General features: G+C 37.9%; 1 protein-coding gene across 1 annotated transcript in view; it reads left to right on the forward strand.

The window, feature by feature from the left end:
* COL19A1 (collagen type XIX alpha 1 chain) overlaps positions 1 to 13,823 on the forward strand; it is a gene marked incomplete at its 3' end in the record, with an annotated part of 188,045 nt that overhangs the window by 54,379 nt on the left and 119,843 nt on the right. The window contains exons 10-11 of the mRNA XM_080341240.1: positions 6,815 to 6,868; positions 11,385 to 11,429. Coding sequence (XP_080197366.1) covers positions 6,815 to 6,868; positions 11,385 to 11,429 — 99 coding nt within the window. The remainder of the gene's footprint in view (positions 1 to 6,814; positions 6,869 to 11,384; positions 11,430 to 13,823) is intronic.

Genomic DNA, 13,823 nt, shown 5'->3' on the forward strand with positions numbered 1-13,823 from the left:
AAGTCACCAAATAGCAACTCTGCTGGCAAAACCAGCAGTTGAAATAGTAGAGTATCAGGATGCTCTTACAAATCATCTTTGATTAATGCGAACTCTCAGAGCCTCAGCTAGGAGGATGTGTAATGTAATAGTGACTGTGGCCAGTTTGTCTCCCCCTTGCCCCCATTTCTTCATACTTTAGTCTGAACATTTTTTCTTATATCAAATCCATGAGGTGGAAGACGGTGAGACTTCAGGAACTGTTAACAAAAATGTGCGGTTCTTCACAGTGACAGGGTTATAATGCCAGTATTGTGAAATAGCCAGAAGAAAAACCAGCCTGTAGATTATAGTGTACTGGCAGTACTGCTGAACGTCAGAAGAATGAGAAAGGAATGCAGCTGGAGAAATGGCTATCAGAGTAATGTTGGTTCTCTAAATAAACATTGGGTTTTAGTGAAAGGATGATTAAAAACTCATGTGGAGACCCTGTGTCCCTTGGTAGTGGACGAGCTTCTTTCTCTCAGGCATCCCAGACGTGGGATATGGACTAAGCTAAGAAGCTCAGAGAGGTTAAGGGGCTGAAAGGGAAAACTACAACTCTAGTAGGCCGAAATGCCACTGTTCCCCACAAAGCTGCTCAGAATTTATAGTAATGAGAATTTATGGACAGTTCCTGGGGTTCCTGTGCCGACACTGGATCAACTGATCCCGAATTCACAGGGGGGAATGTTCTGTTGGAGTCCTGGTTGGTACGTGCTCTTCATCCAAATACTAGGGCACCTCCAAAATACCTCAAATGCCAAACTGCATTGTTTTTGAAGAGATACATTTCTTCAGAAAGTCTTAAACTTCTGAGTGTAAATGGAGACTGCTTTATTAATCCAAAGTCGATATCAGCTATTGATTAGGAGGTTGCATCTCCACAAGCACACTTAACAATATGGTATTCCAGAACAAGTACTGATCTGAGTTAGTTGCTAGATTAGAAATTCCAGTCTATATGCAGTCTATTTATTTCTGTTTCACCTTAGATCCTTAGTTTTGCTACTGATTTTTTTTTGCATTTTATGTCCGTATTGGTTAGGCATTAGCCTTAATAGTGTTTAATGGCCTGCTGGACAGATCTTTGTTAGTGTAAACTGACATTTGTACCAACTGAGAATCTGCCTCCTGAATCTTCAGGTTATGGAATGGATGATAAGAATAACAATTCCTGCAGCAAAGAATAGCCTCTGACAGCTAAGAGGTTGACGAATGCTGTTTACCTTCCTAATGTAAACTTTGGGCTCCAATTATTATTGTAAATATAGTAGTCATGATATCCTTTATTATTTTGAAAATACCTCAACAATTCATTAATAATGGATAATACTTTTTAACTTATACTTAACATTATTTCGTTTCAACTGTTATTTTTGGAAGGCCAATTTGATGAATTTCTGCTCTGTTGCAACTTTAATAGGGTTTAGTTTTGCTTTAATGCTGTATTATGGTTAGATTAACAATAAATCAATAGATGGTGTGTAAGTCAGGCAATTTTTCTTTTGACAGATCTACTGTAAGGGAAAAAAACATAGTTAAAAAATCAATCAGTTGTCCATGAGTACAAGATAACTTCAAAAATTTCTACTCTCTTGCTTCAGATGATAGAAATATGCAATTGGCTAGACTTAATTTTTTAAACTGTTCATCCATAAGACATTATGAATGTTTGAGAACCTTTTGCAGCCAGAAACCTGTTTGCATATCCTCAGTACTCTACAGGAAGCCTTCTCATGGGTTTTGTTTGCATTTTCCTTATACTCTCTGGATGGTGTTGCATGTCAACTGAATGGGATTGTTTTCAAGCCCATGTTCAATTCATGTCTGCACTGCACAATACAAAAACCAAATAAACAAAACATTATCCACTTCTACGTAGTAAGTTACAGTGTGCTTCTTACCCTTCTTACCTAAAGGCTATAACTGGGTGATGGACCATTAAAAAAGCTGTTAGTTGACTCAGTCTGAAAAGCAAAGGAAAAAACCGTAAAGGCCATTCAGGCTCTAGGACACAGTGAGACAAAACAAGAAGAAGCTGTCCTGTTCCACTGCTTTTTTGCGCTGCCTAGAACTTTCCACTTGCTTGTAAAGCTCCATCATTACAACCCCTGTGGGCTCGACAGAGGCTAATGAGTTTCCTCTCAAAACTGAGAAACTAAACCCAAACTACCCAAGGTCTTGGTTATGTGCCGATCATTCATTCTGCCTTAATTTTTCTCCTCTGTTTGCTGTTGAGTTCCTTGCCGTCCACTTCTGTTCTGCTTGAAATCAGTGGCTTTTAAGAGTTGTGACTGGAAATGTGCCTTCTGGACTGAGATGTCACTTCTTGATGAAGAAGGTCAAGCAGAAGGCAGTTGTCACTTCTTCAAAGATGTGTGATAGTGGTGGATGCCACGTGTATTTGCCAAATGCAGAAAGAACACCTTCGCACAGCAGAGCCTCTGCTGATAATTTTTGGACGGTATAAAAACTGTTCTCTGACATATATCATAAAGGCTTTAGTCAGTTCGTTATCCATTTTGGAAAGAAAAAAAAAATTGGTATGCTGGCCAATAGTTATTAATGAAAATAAATGAAGTGATTCTTTAATCTCTGTTTTTTCAGAACAGCTTCTCTGACTTCTCATGTTGTGTGAAAATGATTTGTGGGAGCAAAATATAGAAACAAATTTATTTGTGAAATATGTGTGATTAATGCATTTGAATGCAGAAATTGTGGGAGTTGCATGCTTTTAAAGATGAATAGCAAAAAAAAATAAGAAACAATGCCAACTAAAGAGAGCACAATCTGGAGTAAGGAGCCCTGTGGCCGTGTTCTCTGAAGCTCTGAACTGCCTCTGGCTTCTGATTAATTAGTTTGTATGCAAAACACTGAAAGCTAAAGTTTCACATGTCATTTAATTTGGATAAAGCTGTTAATTTGGAATCTATTAACATCTAGGTGCCTGAATGGACAGACTTATCCCAAAGGTGGGTATCAGGAAGGGTTGGGAATGAGGAAAAAATGATGCCTACTGAACTCGGATTATGTTATGAGGTGTAGATGAGAACAGTAGGGCTGTTCTCATTTGCCTTTCTCTTGAGCAGCTACTTAAAAAAGCCAGAGGAGCCCTGATCACTAGGACACAAGAGTCCTCTGACCAGCCCTCACCCCCTTGGCCAAACCCTGGCATACCTGGTCTGCTGCGGCTGCTCTGGAAGCAGGACAGAGCAAAGGAAACAAACTATTGTCCCATTGCAAGCCCTTTTTCATGAGTTTATTTTAAGGGAGGATCTTCTGTTGCTCACATGGGTCAAGTTTGCATCAAGGCCAGTACTGAGCAAGGACTCAGACAGTGCTGAGTGCTGGTAGTTCAGCAGTAATTGAGTGCAAGCAGAAGGATCAGTAGATACAGTGAAACCCACCTGTCATAATATTTAGCAGAAACTTCCTGACATGGGTAATCCAGGAGATTCATGGGGCAAGTCTTAGTAAATATCACCTGAATATATTTTTATGTAATTAATATTCTACCAGGTGATCCTAACCATTAACAGAAGCCTGTTTAAAGAAACAAGGAAATATTCCAGTAGGCTAAGGAAGGTGTCATATCATGGGCTATAATTGGTGTGGGATTTTTACATGTCAAAGGCAAAGCTCTGCCCCTGCTGGTGGCCCTGGACTGGCTTGTACGTGCTCCAGACCTCTGACAGTACATTGTTGAACATTCCACTCCATTTCTGCAGTGCTAAAAATAGTTGTCCTCATTTTAAAACACCGGGCTATTAGATTATTCCAAGGGTCTGGCATACTCAGGGTAATGGAAGGCACATATCCATAAATTATCAAAACAGTAAGTAGTGTTTGACTGTGCTGATTTTACTTCTATTAAGATGAGTTTCCTTGCTAGTAACCCTGGAGTAGCAAGCCTGTTCTGTAAATCAAGCTCCTGGCAGTGCCCCAGTAAATTTAAAAATAAAAATGTTTGGTTTACATATTGGGAATGGAGAAGCATCTGACTGCTTCTTGGTGGTTTTGTATCTGTTTGTTTGGTTGGTTTTGTATGTGTGTGGGGTTTTTTTGCTTTTGTTGTTTTGGGTTTTTTTTTGTGGTTTGGGGTTTGTTTTTTGGTTTTGTTTTGTGTTTTAATTTTGCAGAATCATCTGCAAAATGCTGAGGTATTTTACAGTAAATGTTCCCAACCTTGAAGAGAATCTCACAAAGTTCCAACATTTGCCATTATAAATCATGTTAATACCTAAAATGTTCCAAATAGCAAAACACATTCCAGGTGATTGATGCAAGTTTCTCTCAACTCTTTTTTTTTTAATGATTGGATAATGTGATGCCTAATTCATTTTTGGCACTATATTGTTTGGTAGTACAAGTAACCAATGCACATACCTACTGGTATGTTAAGATAGCATCTCTTTCTTTTTTTAAAAAATATTTTTTTAATGTGAAAGTATTTTACTGGTGGGTGGAGGGAAGCTAAATGTAGAAATCAAGGTTAAGTTAATGTAAATACATTCTAAGAAAGTTGCTTGTTCACAGATCCAAAGCATCTTACTCCATCTTGAAAACCTTTACCTATAAACTGCACTGCAGCACCCTATGAATATTAGAGATTTGATTACAAACTGCAAAATCAATAAATGATAAATACATTAAGAACAATGATTATAAATACGCTGCATGTTTCCAAAATAGTTAAAGGAGCCGCAACATTAATCATTTTAGATTTAATAAGATCACTATTGATGTGGGAAGTTATTTTTGCATTGTTGCGTTGAAGAGATAATTATTTGCACTGATTAAACAGTGCAAGGCAAAACATCTGTGGCTTGTCTCCACAAAAAAACAAAACACAAAACAAAACAACAGTGAGTTGTTTGGTTGGTTGTTTTTGGTTTTGGTAGCTTACGGTGATCCAATATAGCAGGGAAGATGAAATATTATTATCTGGTAACTATTAGACTATGAAGAATTTTTCTGAATTCATGCAGTAAATTTGGAGAAAATGAAGGGCTCTTGATTAATTAGGATTTTTCCCTTACATGCTAGCATCTATTTTTACACAAGGGAGCTGGAAGGAAGATGTTGGAAACTGTGCCACAAGTGAAGTTAGAAAAATGCCATTTTTAACAAACTATTTTAAGCTATATTTTAATTGTCGTATATCATGAGTGCTTTGAATTTATTTGCTTAATTACTTGTAGCATTTTGATGAGTAATTGTTCTTTTGTTGGCTCTTTCTGTTCTTAAGAGAGATTGGAGCTTTTCCTTTGTCTCTGTTCTTTTTTTGTGTCTATGAGACATTTGTCTTCTTCTTGGCTTGGAATCAAATGACTGAACTTTCAAAACTTTCTTTTGTTACTGAATTCTGGCTTGGCTGGAAAGCTGAATTGGATGGTGTGCGAGTTACTAGGACAAACTTCTGTCAAGGAATTAAGACCCATGAATGGAATGGAGAAAGCATTTGATTTTACATTCCTTTAATAAGTCTTCTAAGCTCCTACTTGAAGTCATATGAGCACAGATGAATTCTTCTAACAGAACTTAGCTCAGTAACTTTAGATTTATTGAGATCAAAATTAATGTACTTCACGGTGGCATATTTCATCAATCTGTAATTGGAGGGTGGTTCTCAGCTTTGAGTGGCAGAGCCTGGTTCTCACTAGGTCTGTCATTGATTAACAAGCTTTCCTAAGAAGGAATGCAAAAGAAAACTGCTGCAATATTTTATATTTTAATTATAAATAAGATATTACTAGGTTTTTAACTGTATCTTTTCCTTGGAAAGCCCTATATTGAATGCAGAATTACATTGTCTGTAGCTTTCAACTCAGAGCTATTGATCTATTTTTTTTCCTTTACTCAACTAATCCCTATTCAGATACTGAAGATGAAGTTTAACATGTTACTTAGCTTGGATAGTTACCTTTTAAAAACATTTTTTATATAACGAGATGCTTGTTTGTACTTATGCTCAGTTGCTGAGCATAACTTTTAAGCATCTGTTTTCTTGAAGAGAACTTATGAACCCGAATCAGATTCTTAATTTTCATGAGCAGTCATTTGGGGGGCAGAAGGTGACTAATAGTCAACTGTACGGCTGACTTATATTGCTCTTTCAGAAAATGGGGGTAAAAGGGGCAGTAATTTAACAACGTGAACAGAACATACACTTAGGAAGCAGGAAAAACAGAATATTGTCTGCCTGGTTGCACAGCATCAAGATTTGCATTTCCTCCAGCTTGGGAGGGTGGGCACTCCCCTCGAGAAGGGGAAAGATCTGAAACTCCCCTTGGACTGAGCAGAGCCTGGAAACCAATGATCTGCTTCATGGATACAACTCCTGTGGGACTTCGTGATTTAACTGTTCGCCTCAAGCACCTCATAGGTATCAGGAACAGAGTAGAAGCTGTGGCATCTTTTTTGGGATTTTAGGTACTTGGGTAGTATTTAAGTGCCCTATGAAGTACTGTTTTCTGAATCAGGGGCTGAAATAAAACTTAAAAAATATTTTCACATGATCCAAACTCTCTAAACTTTTTTGCTGTCCAGTTGTCTGAAGCAATCTACTGCTATATTTGTTGCATAATTAGATAACCTGTAATTGTTAATTGCCTGCTATTTTGAACTGAAATGTATTTTAATCAAATACAAGTCAACAGGCATAAATGACCCTAGAAATCAGTTCAGCTGTTCTGTAGAAAAAGAATGAGAAGCAGTAAATGTCTTTTTCTCTTGATTTAGCTCAGCTATGAGTTAGGTCTGTAAAATGATGGCTATGTATATTTTGTTTCAGGGGGATGCTGGCTTAGTAGGTGCTCCTGGCATACCTGGTCTTACTGGTTCCAAGGTAAAAAAAAAAAAAAAAGGTGGCAAAGAACAGTCACATTTTATGCATTTTCACTCTCCATATTCTTTTTGCCAGCTGGCCTGTATCTACATAAATTGTATTTGAATTACATATCCAGTTAATGAGTTTTATAATGTGACAGGGGAACTTTACTATCAGCTTCTCTTTTGAAAAGAAGGGGTGCGTGGTACAGTAGCACAAACCTGCCTGTGAGTATAATTTTGTGTTAAGAGCAATCGCCTAATCTCAGAACTGTGCAGATTCAAACACTGGAAATTTGAAAATCTTGTGATCTCAGCAAAATGAGATGAGGGATAACACTGCTGCTTCCACTCTTCCATTTTAATCTTTTGCTCCTCTCCAGAGGTGGAATACTGTAGGAAGGCCAGAACTTGCAGAAAGCGACATCTGTATTATAGGCCTTGCTGATATTTGTTAAAGTTGCTTGATTCCTTTCATTATCAGACTTTGTTTTCTGTTGATTGCAGCTATGTTTAACCATAATTATTTGGAATTAAATCGTAATGTCATACGTGTCTGTCCACCTAATTCGTTGTAGAAAATTCTTGGGGAAATAGTTCTACTGGTCCCAAAAAATAACAGACTACACACACACACACACACACACACACAAATCATTATTTTGTAAATATTAAAATTTCAAGTAAGTGTTCTGCACCATGACCTTGATGTAAAGGTCTTACTTGTGTATCTTTAGGGTAGATACTTCCTACAATATAGCACAAAGGGAAGGAAGGAATTGATTTTCTGCAGATGAGGAAGCTATCACTGAATCCTGCAACATGGTTACCATACTCTATACTCTATCAATTCATACGTTCAAAGCCAAGATCTCATTGATTTGTACTGTAGATGTATTTAAAACTCTGAAAATCGTATCAGCAATCCTGCAGTGAGTATCAAGATGAGGTATCAGTGATTGTCCATTTAAAAGTTTGTGTGAAATGTTTTGCCTAACACAATGTGAAAATTCTGTCACAGAAAGGAGAATTTAAGTCAGTCATTGTGTGATTTTTCAGCTTTCAAGTTTTTATTTCTGCAGCATGAGAACTCTTTGAAGTAACTTACCAGTGGCTAGTATTATATTTTTAATTCTGTCAAGTGGAAATTACCTATACTTCTTTCTCTGTGCTTTCTGTTGATTGTATTTCTTATTTTCTCTAGTTAGAAATAATGAATTTTTAAATTCAAATATGTGAAAAAATAATCTGGGCACTTAGAATGTATTTCTGAAAAAAAAGAAGGAAATAGTTAATCACCCATATATTGGTACAGTCAGCGAACTGACTGGTTGAGGAGCAGCATTGCTGAGAAGGACCTAGAGGTGAACAGGAGTCTGGATATAAGCTTACAGCATTCTTCTATTGGAAATAAAGTGAACCACATATTGCACTACGTTAGTAAAACTGCAGCTGGCAGATCAGGTGAAAGTATTTCCCCCTCTTTGCTTGGTGGTGCTGTATTTGATGTGTTGTGTCGTGTCTAGGGGGGCTTCCACCTTCACTTCTTTCAGAGATGTGGAGAAACCAGGCAGGGTCCAGCAGGGAGCCAATGTTCAGGGACCTAGAAAATGAGACCTTTGAGGAGAGTTTCAAGGAGCTAAGTTTGCTGAGTCAGTCAAAGAGAAGGCCAAGGAGCGATCGAGACTGTCCTGCAGGCCTAAGGAGCCCAGCTGGTTGTTCTTCAAGGACGGCTTCCTAAAAGGCCAAGAACAGTCCACTCCGATGTGCAGGGAGTTGTGTGAGAATGACAGAAGGCCAGCGTGGATGAACAGGAACCTCCTGTCTGAGCTCAGGCACAAAAAGAAAGTAAGCAGTGTAAGCCAGTAGGAATATACAAATATTGCCAAAGATTGTGGCAATGGAGTTAGGAAACCAAAAAGTTATTTAAAATTGAAACTAATGAGGAATTTGAAGGGCAGCACGAAGGGCTTCTGTTAAGTGCATCCATAGCAAAAACAAGGCTGAAGGAAATTTTGACACACTGCTTAATGGGGTGAGGGACATCGAAGAGGCCAAGAGCTCTCAATGCCTTTTTAGCCTTGGTTTTCACTAATAAGCTTTGCCCTCAGGCTTCCAGGTTTCTTAAGCCTCCTAGCAGAGTGTAAGAGAATGAACCACTGTCCACTGAAGGGGAGGAGGGTGTTAAGCAGCACTTAAACTGGACATTCCCAAGATCCCAAGCAGTATGCACCCCAGGGGTGCCAAGGGAGCTGGCTGGTGTCACTGCAAGGCTGCCCTTTGTCATTGTCAAAAGATCATGGTGACTAGGGGAGATCTCTGATGGCTGAAAACAGGAAAACATCACATTCATCTTCAAGAAAGATCCAGAGAACTGCAGGCCAGTCAGCCTCTCCTCTGTTCCTGGAAAAAATATATAGCAAATCCCAGAAGGCACTTCTAAACACAGGAGGGACTAGAAGGCAACAGCCGGTATGGATTCACCAAGGGCAAATCATGCCTGACCAACCACTGTTTCCCATGGCATTCTCCTGAAGAAAATGGCTGCTCATGGCTTGGATGGGTGCACTCTTCATTGGGTAAAAAAAATGGCTGAATGGCTGGGCCCAAAGGTTTGTGGAGTTAAATCCAGTTGGTGGCCTGTCAAAAGTGGGGTTCCCCTACTTGGGAGGGTTGTATACAGGCTCACTGCTATCTGTAGGTACTGGGAGGCTGCAGAGAAGCCAGAGCAAGACTCTTGTCGGAGGTGTACAATCTACAACCAGACAAATCTTTACTCTTAAGAATGATTTCTATATAATGAATTAGGACAGGATAGACAGTCTCAGAAAAGGGAAAGCTAAATGAAGAAAACACTCTACTTTAGAAATCTGTCAAAAGTGAATAGGCATTATCCCTGTTGTATGTCCAACAGTTAGAGAGGAACTGGAATCACAGAACAATCCATGTTGGAAGGGACCTTGAAAGATCATCTGGTCCAAACTTTAATCAGATAGGGAAACTAGATGAGCAGAACAGAAGTTGCATACATTCAGAAATTATTTCAGCAATTAACGCCTCATCTTTCGGTGAGGACGTATGGAAGGTAATTTCACTAGATCTCATTTTGCATGCTTGCTTTTGGGCATGATTCTAAAATTGATATCTATGCTGTTGATTGCATGAGCCACACCAGCCAAAACAACAACAACAACAAAAAAGCAGCCACTGTAGGTGGTTGATGGAAAGACCAGAAGTATTTGGTAATCTATCCACCTGCACATTTCCAAAGCTTTGAATTGAATTTCTGGATGTGAAGTACATGATGCTGTACCAGTTGAAAGATTTGATCAAATGCTGCTGGAAATTTCGCAAGTTGTTGCCTGGTGTTCTAGTTAACCTCATCTAAACCTTAGACTTTTGTATAAGGAAATGATGCTCTCTGAAGGGTGAAAGAATGTTTAGACATTGCTCATTCTATTTTTTTGCAAGTAGTTTATAAAACAGCATATGCTATTTTCTAGTCTCTTCATCTTCAGATCTGTAAAAATCATGTACATTGTACTAAGGGAGACTGAATTCTGGAGACTGGCAAAGACAAGCAAACTGTCTCCTGATAGGTGATCTGAAGGAAAAAAAGAAGATTTGGGGGTTTTTTATTAGGTAGTTTTTGTGCTACAAGTATCTGGTTTTGGCTGTATGTCTGCACATCTCACAAAACATACAAATATACATTAATAAAGATATAAAGTGAGTGTTACTCTTCTTATAATATAGCCAGGCTGTTGCTGCTATTTGACAAAGACTAACGTAGTAAGATTGTACAGTAAGATATTTTCTGAGCTAAAAGATATCAAATTGGAGCTGGAAGAGCATTATATCAGGTCTCTTTTTTTTTTTTATTCCTCTAATAAAGAATTCAAGCTGCTGAAATAGGCTGCGCTTGAATTATTTCATTATTTCAAAACTCATCCCTTCTGTGCTTTGGGGGTGGGTTGGTTGGTTGGTATTTTGTTTTGTTTATTTCTTGGTTTTGGTTGTTTGGGGGTTTTGTTGTTGTCATTTTTAATACTTGAGTAAATTGAATGTCATTTTTGAAGTGAAAGGAATAAGTTTTCTTTCAGTAAATTGTATCTATATATTTGTCTCAATTGTTCTGGGTTTTGGAGACCTTCACAGCTGACTAGTCATATTGAAAAATTAAAATGAAGGTATTATTAGGAATAAATGTATTAAAACTGGTTCTGCAGAACAACAGCAGACTGTAATAAGCGGGTTTAACATCAATGAATAGTTCAGGATTTTTAAAGCAAGAAGATCCCTTAGGCTGAATGCAAAAATGATTGACTACTGATAATCAGCAAATCTGTGGAAGGCCATGTCATTTTTTCATAGAGGTTTCACACCTCTTTGAATGAGAGACAATCAGTATCAAAACTTTTTCTTCTGTTTTAATCTCATAATGAAAATTCAGTACGATAAAACTATTTCAAAAAATGCAATTATTTTAAGAATTTTTGTGGTTGAGATTTTTATATTATTGTTTTGTATTCCAGGGTGAACGTGGCTTTGCAGGTAGTAAAGGTGAAGAAGGTGAAAAGGTAAGTTATTCTGTCCATGCTATTTTCAGTTTAATGTTTAGACATATGGCAAACCAAGTAGAGCTTTGTTCTGAAGGTCTTCCTTAACTCTTCCACAAGTAAAATTCTTATGGTTTTGCTATGTAAATGATTCCTGAAGTGTTTAAGAAGAAGGAGGGTTTTATGCTTGTCAACCAGTGTCATCAGTGTTTCTTTTAGAAACACTTTTTTTTTTTTTTAAGGCAATGTTTAACAGTGAAGTCTAACAGAACCGTAACCTCTGTACTCCAGTAGTGTCTATTGCTATCTTATCTCTATGGTAACTAGTAAATGTTTATTTATACAATACGAAATGTATGATGAGATGATCTGTAGATATTCATAGTACATCATTATTGCTTCTTTGCATTTCAAATGCGCTTTTATAGAAACTTACTGTGTTGCTCATAGCTACTAAATGTTTTACACAGTTTTTTCCTAAGAGCATACTTTAACTGCAATGGCAAAATTTGACATTTGTTACAGCATAACTGACTGCTAAGTTTAAAAGGTTAATTTTCATTGATGTACTTCTGTGTATCTACACAGTAGTTAACACAAGTTTTGTCTCCTGCACACATCTGACTCTGAGTGAACTGCCTGCAAGAGGTCAAGCCGAATGCAGGTGCATTTACCTCCTCCTCAGACTGGAAGTTCCGTCCCTTTGTCTGATGGACTCGCATGTTGCCCTAAGGACATTCTTCCTCTCCCAACAGCCATAAAATGTTTCTGAGTGTAAATTCCAGGAAAATCCTTTCATTGTTCTTTACCAGTAGCTATTGGAAATGAAGCTTGAAGCAGCTTTTCCCAACTGCAGATGCTCTTCAGTGGCCAGAAATAGTTCAAAAGATGGTGCATTAAAATGGGAACTAAACTGGCCCTGTGGAAAGGCTGACAGAATGCCAGCCTGAGTGTCTCTAGATGATGCAACCTAATGTTCTTGAGAGGCTTCAGACAAGTAGGTCCTCTTTCGAGGTCCCTTCCAATCCCTAACATTCTGTGATTCTGTAATTCAGAGGTCATCAAAGGCAAGTCTGAGTTGGGGGACAAGAGGAAGGATGACCCTGTTCGTAGCTTGCCTAATAGGATTTAGAGTAACGGTGGTGATAGTTCATGGTGGAAACTTCAGCTCCTAACCATGTTACTGTCTGGTTACTGCTTTTTCACTAGTTTTGGCTGATTCAGATTAGACAACCTGAATTAAGAGTCTTTTCTTGGATCATAGATAGATACTCTATGCTTCAGCTTGTGTCTGAAAACAGTGCAGAAAATCATTTCTGCTGAATTTAGATATCGTGAAGATGAAGAATGCCTGATACTGCTATTCTGGCAATATTCAGAGTGAGGAAAATGAAGAGTAGGTGGCAGCTTCTGAATTTTAAAAAGTGCAATGTATTTGTGAGTTAGGCTGCTTTAGGTATGAGTATATTCACTCACCCAGCATACCTCTTCAGAAGTGTCAGCTCGCTTTCCAGTGCTCATATTTTAAAGAAAGCATGTTGTGGATTAACAGAATTTAAGCATTTTTAAATTGTGGAGGGTTTTTTTTTTTAGAAAGAGGTATTCCAGTAACCAGGAAGGAAAAAGTATCACAAGTAAAAACCAGCATCCATAGCAACTAACGTTTACAATGTGAAGATTCAGCCTCTAAAAAAAGCACTTGTTAAGACTGGGTGTTTCTAACTTCACCGGCAGATCTTATTTCCTTGGTGGCATCATTATTCATCAGTTCTGAAGGGCCTGTGGATTTTTTTTTTCCATAATTGCTGTGCAGCTGTGGTGTACTTCCTTGAGTTTTATGAATAAATTGTGTTTGGGCACAGGCACATGGTTCCAGCTGTTGCTGCCACTCTCTTTGCTTAATTTCCCTTATTTTAAGGCAGAGGTAAAATGACCCAACCCCTGGTAGCCACATTTTTCTGATGCGAAGGCTGAGTCAGCACATTTAGACAATTTTTTTTTCTTTTTATCTTGTAACTTCAAAAGTTCATTAAAAGATCTCATTTAAAAGTATTTCTAGTGTAACTCTTAAAAATGTATTCAGCTGTCCTTCAAATAAAGGAAATGTAGAAGTGGAATGTTCTATATTTACCAGTGTTCACTCAAAAATTTTGGGACAGTCTCATCAGAAGTTACACATCATAATTTGTCAGGAAAGACTATGTTTTAAGATTATGGGAAGTAAGTCTCTTCTTGGACTTTAACAGTTACTCAATTTAGCCTTAATTCAAATAATTATTGAAGAACACAGTGCTGAGTTTCCAGTTACTGAACTCCAGTATTAAAAATGTGTCAACACCTTTGCATTTTAACATACCATCACAAAATAAAATACTTGAACTAATTTGTGCATAACAAACATGACTGAAAAGCCTA

This window comes from Nesoenas mayeri (genome assembly GCF_963082525.1).
Source record: "Nesoenas mayeri genome assembly, chromosome: 3".
NCBI classification, from domain to species: domain Eukaryota; kingdom Metazoa; phylum Chordata; class Aves; order Columbiformes; family Columbidae; genus Nesoenas; species Nesoenas mayeri.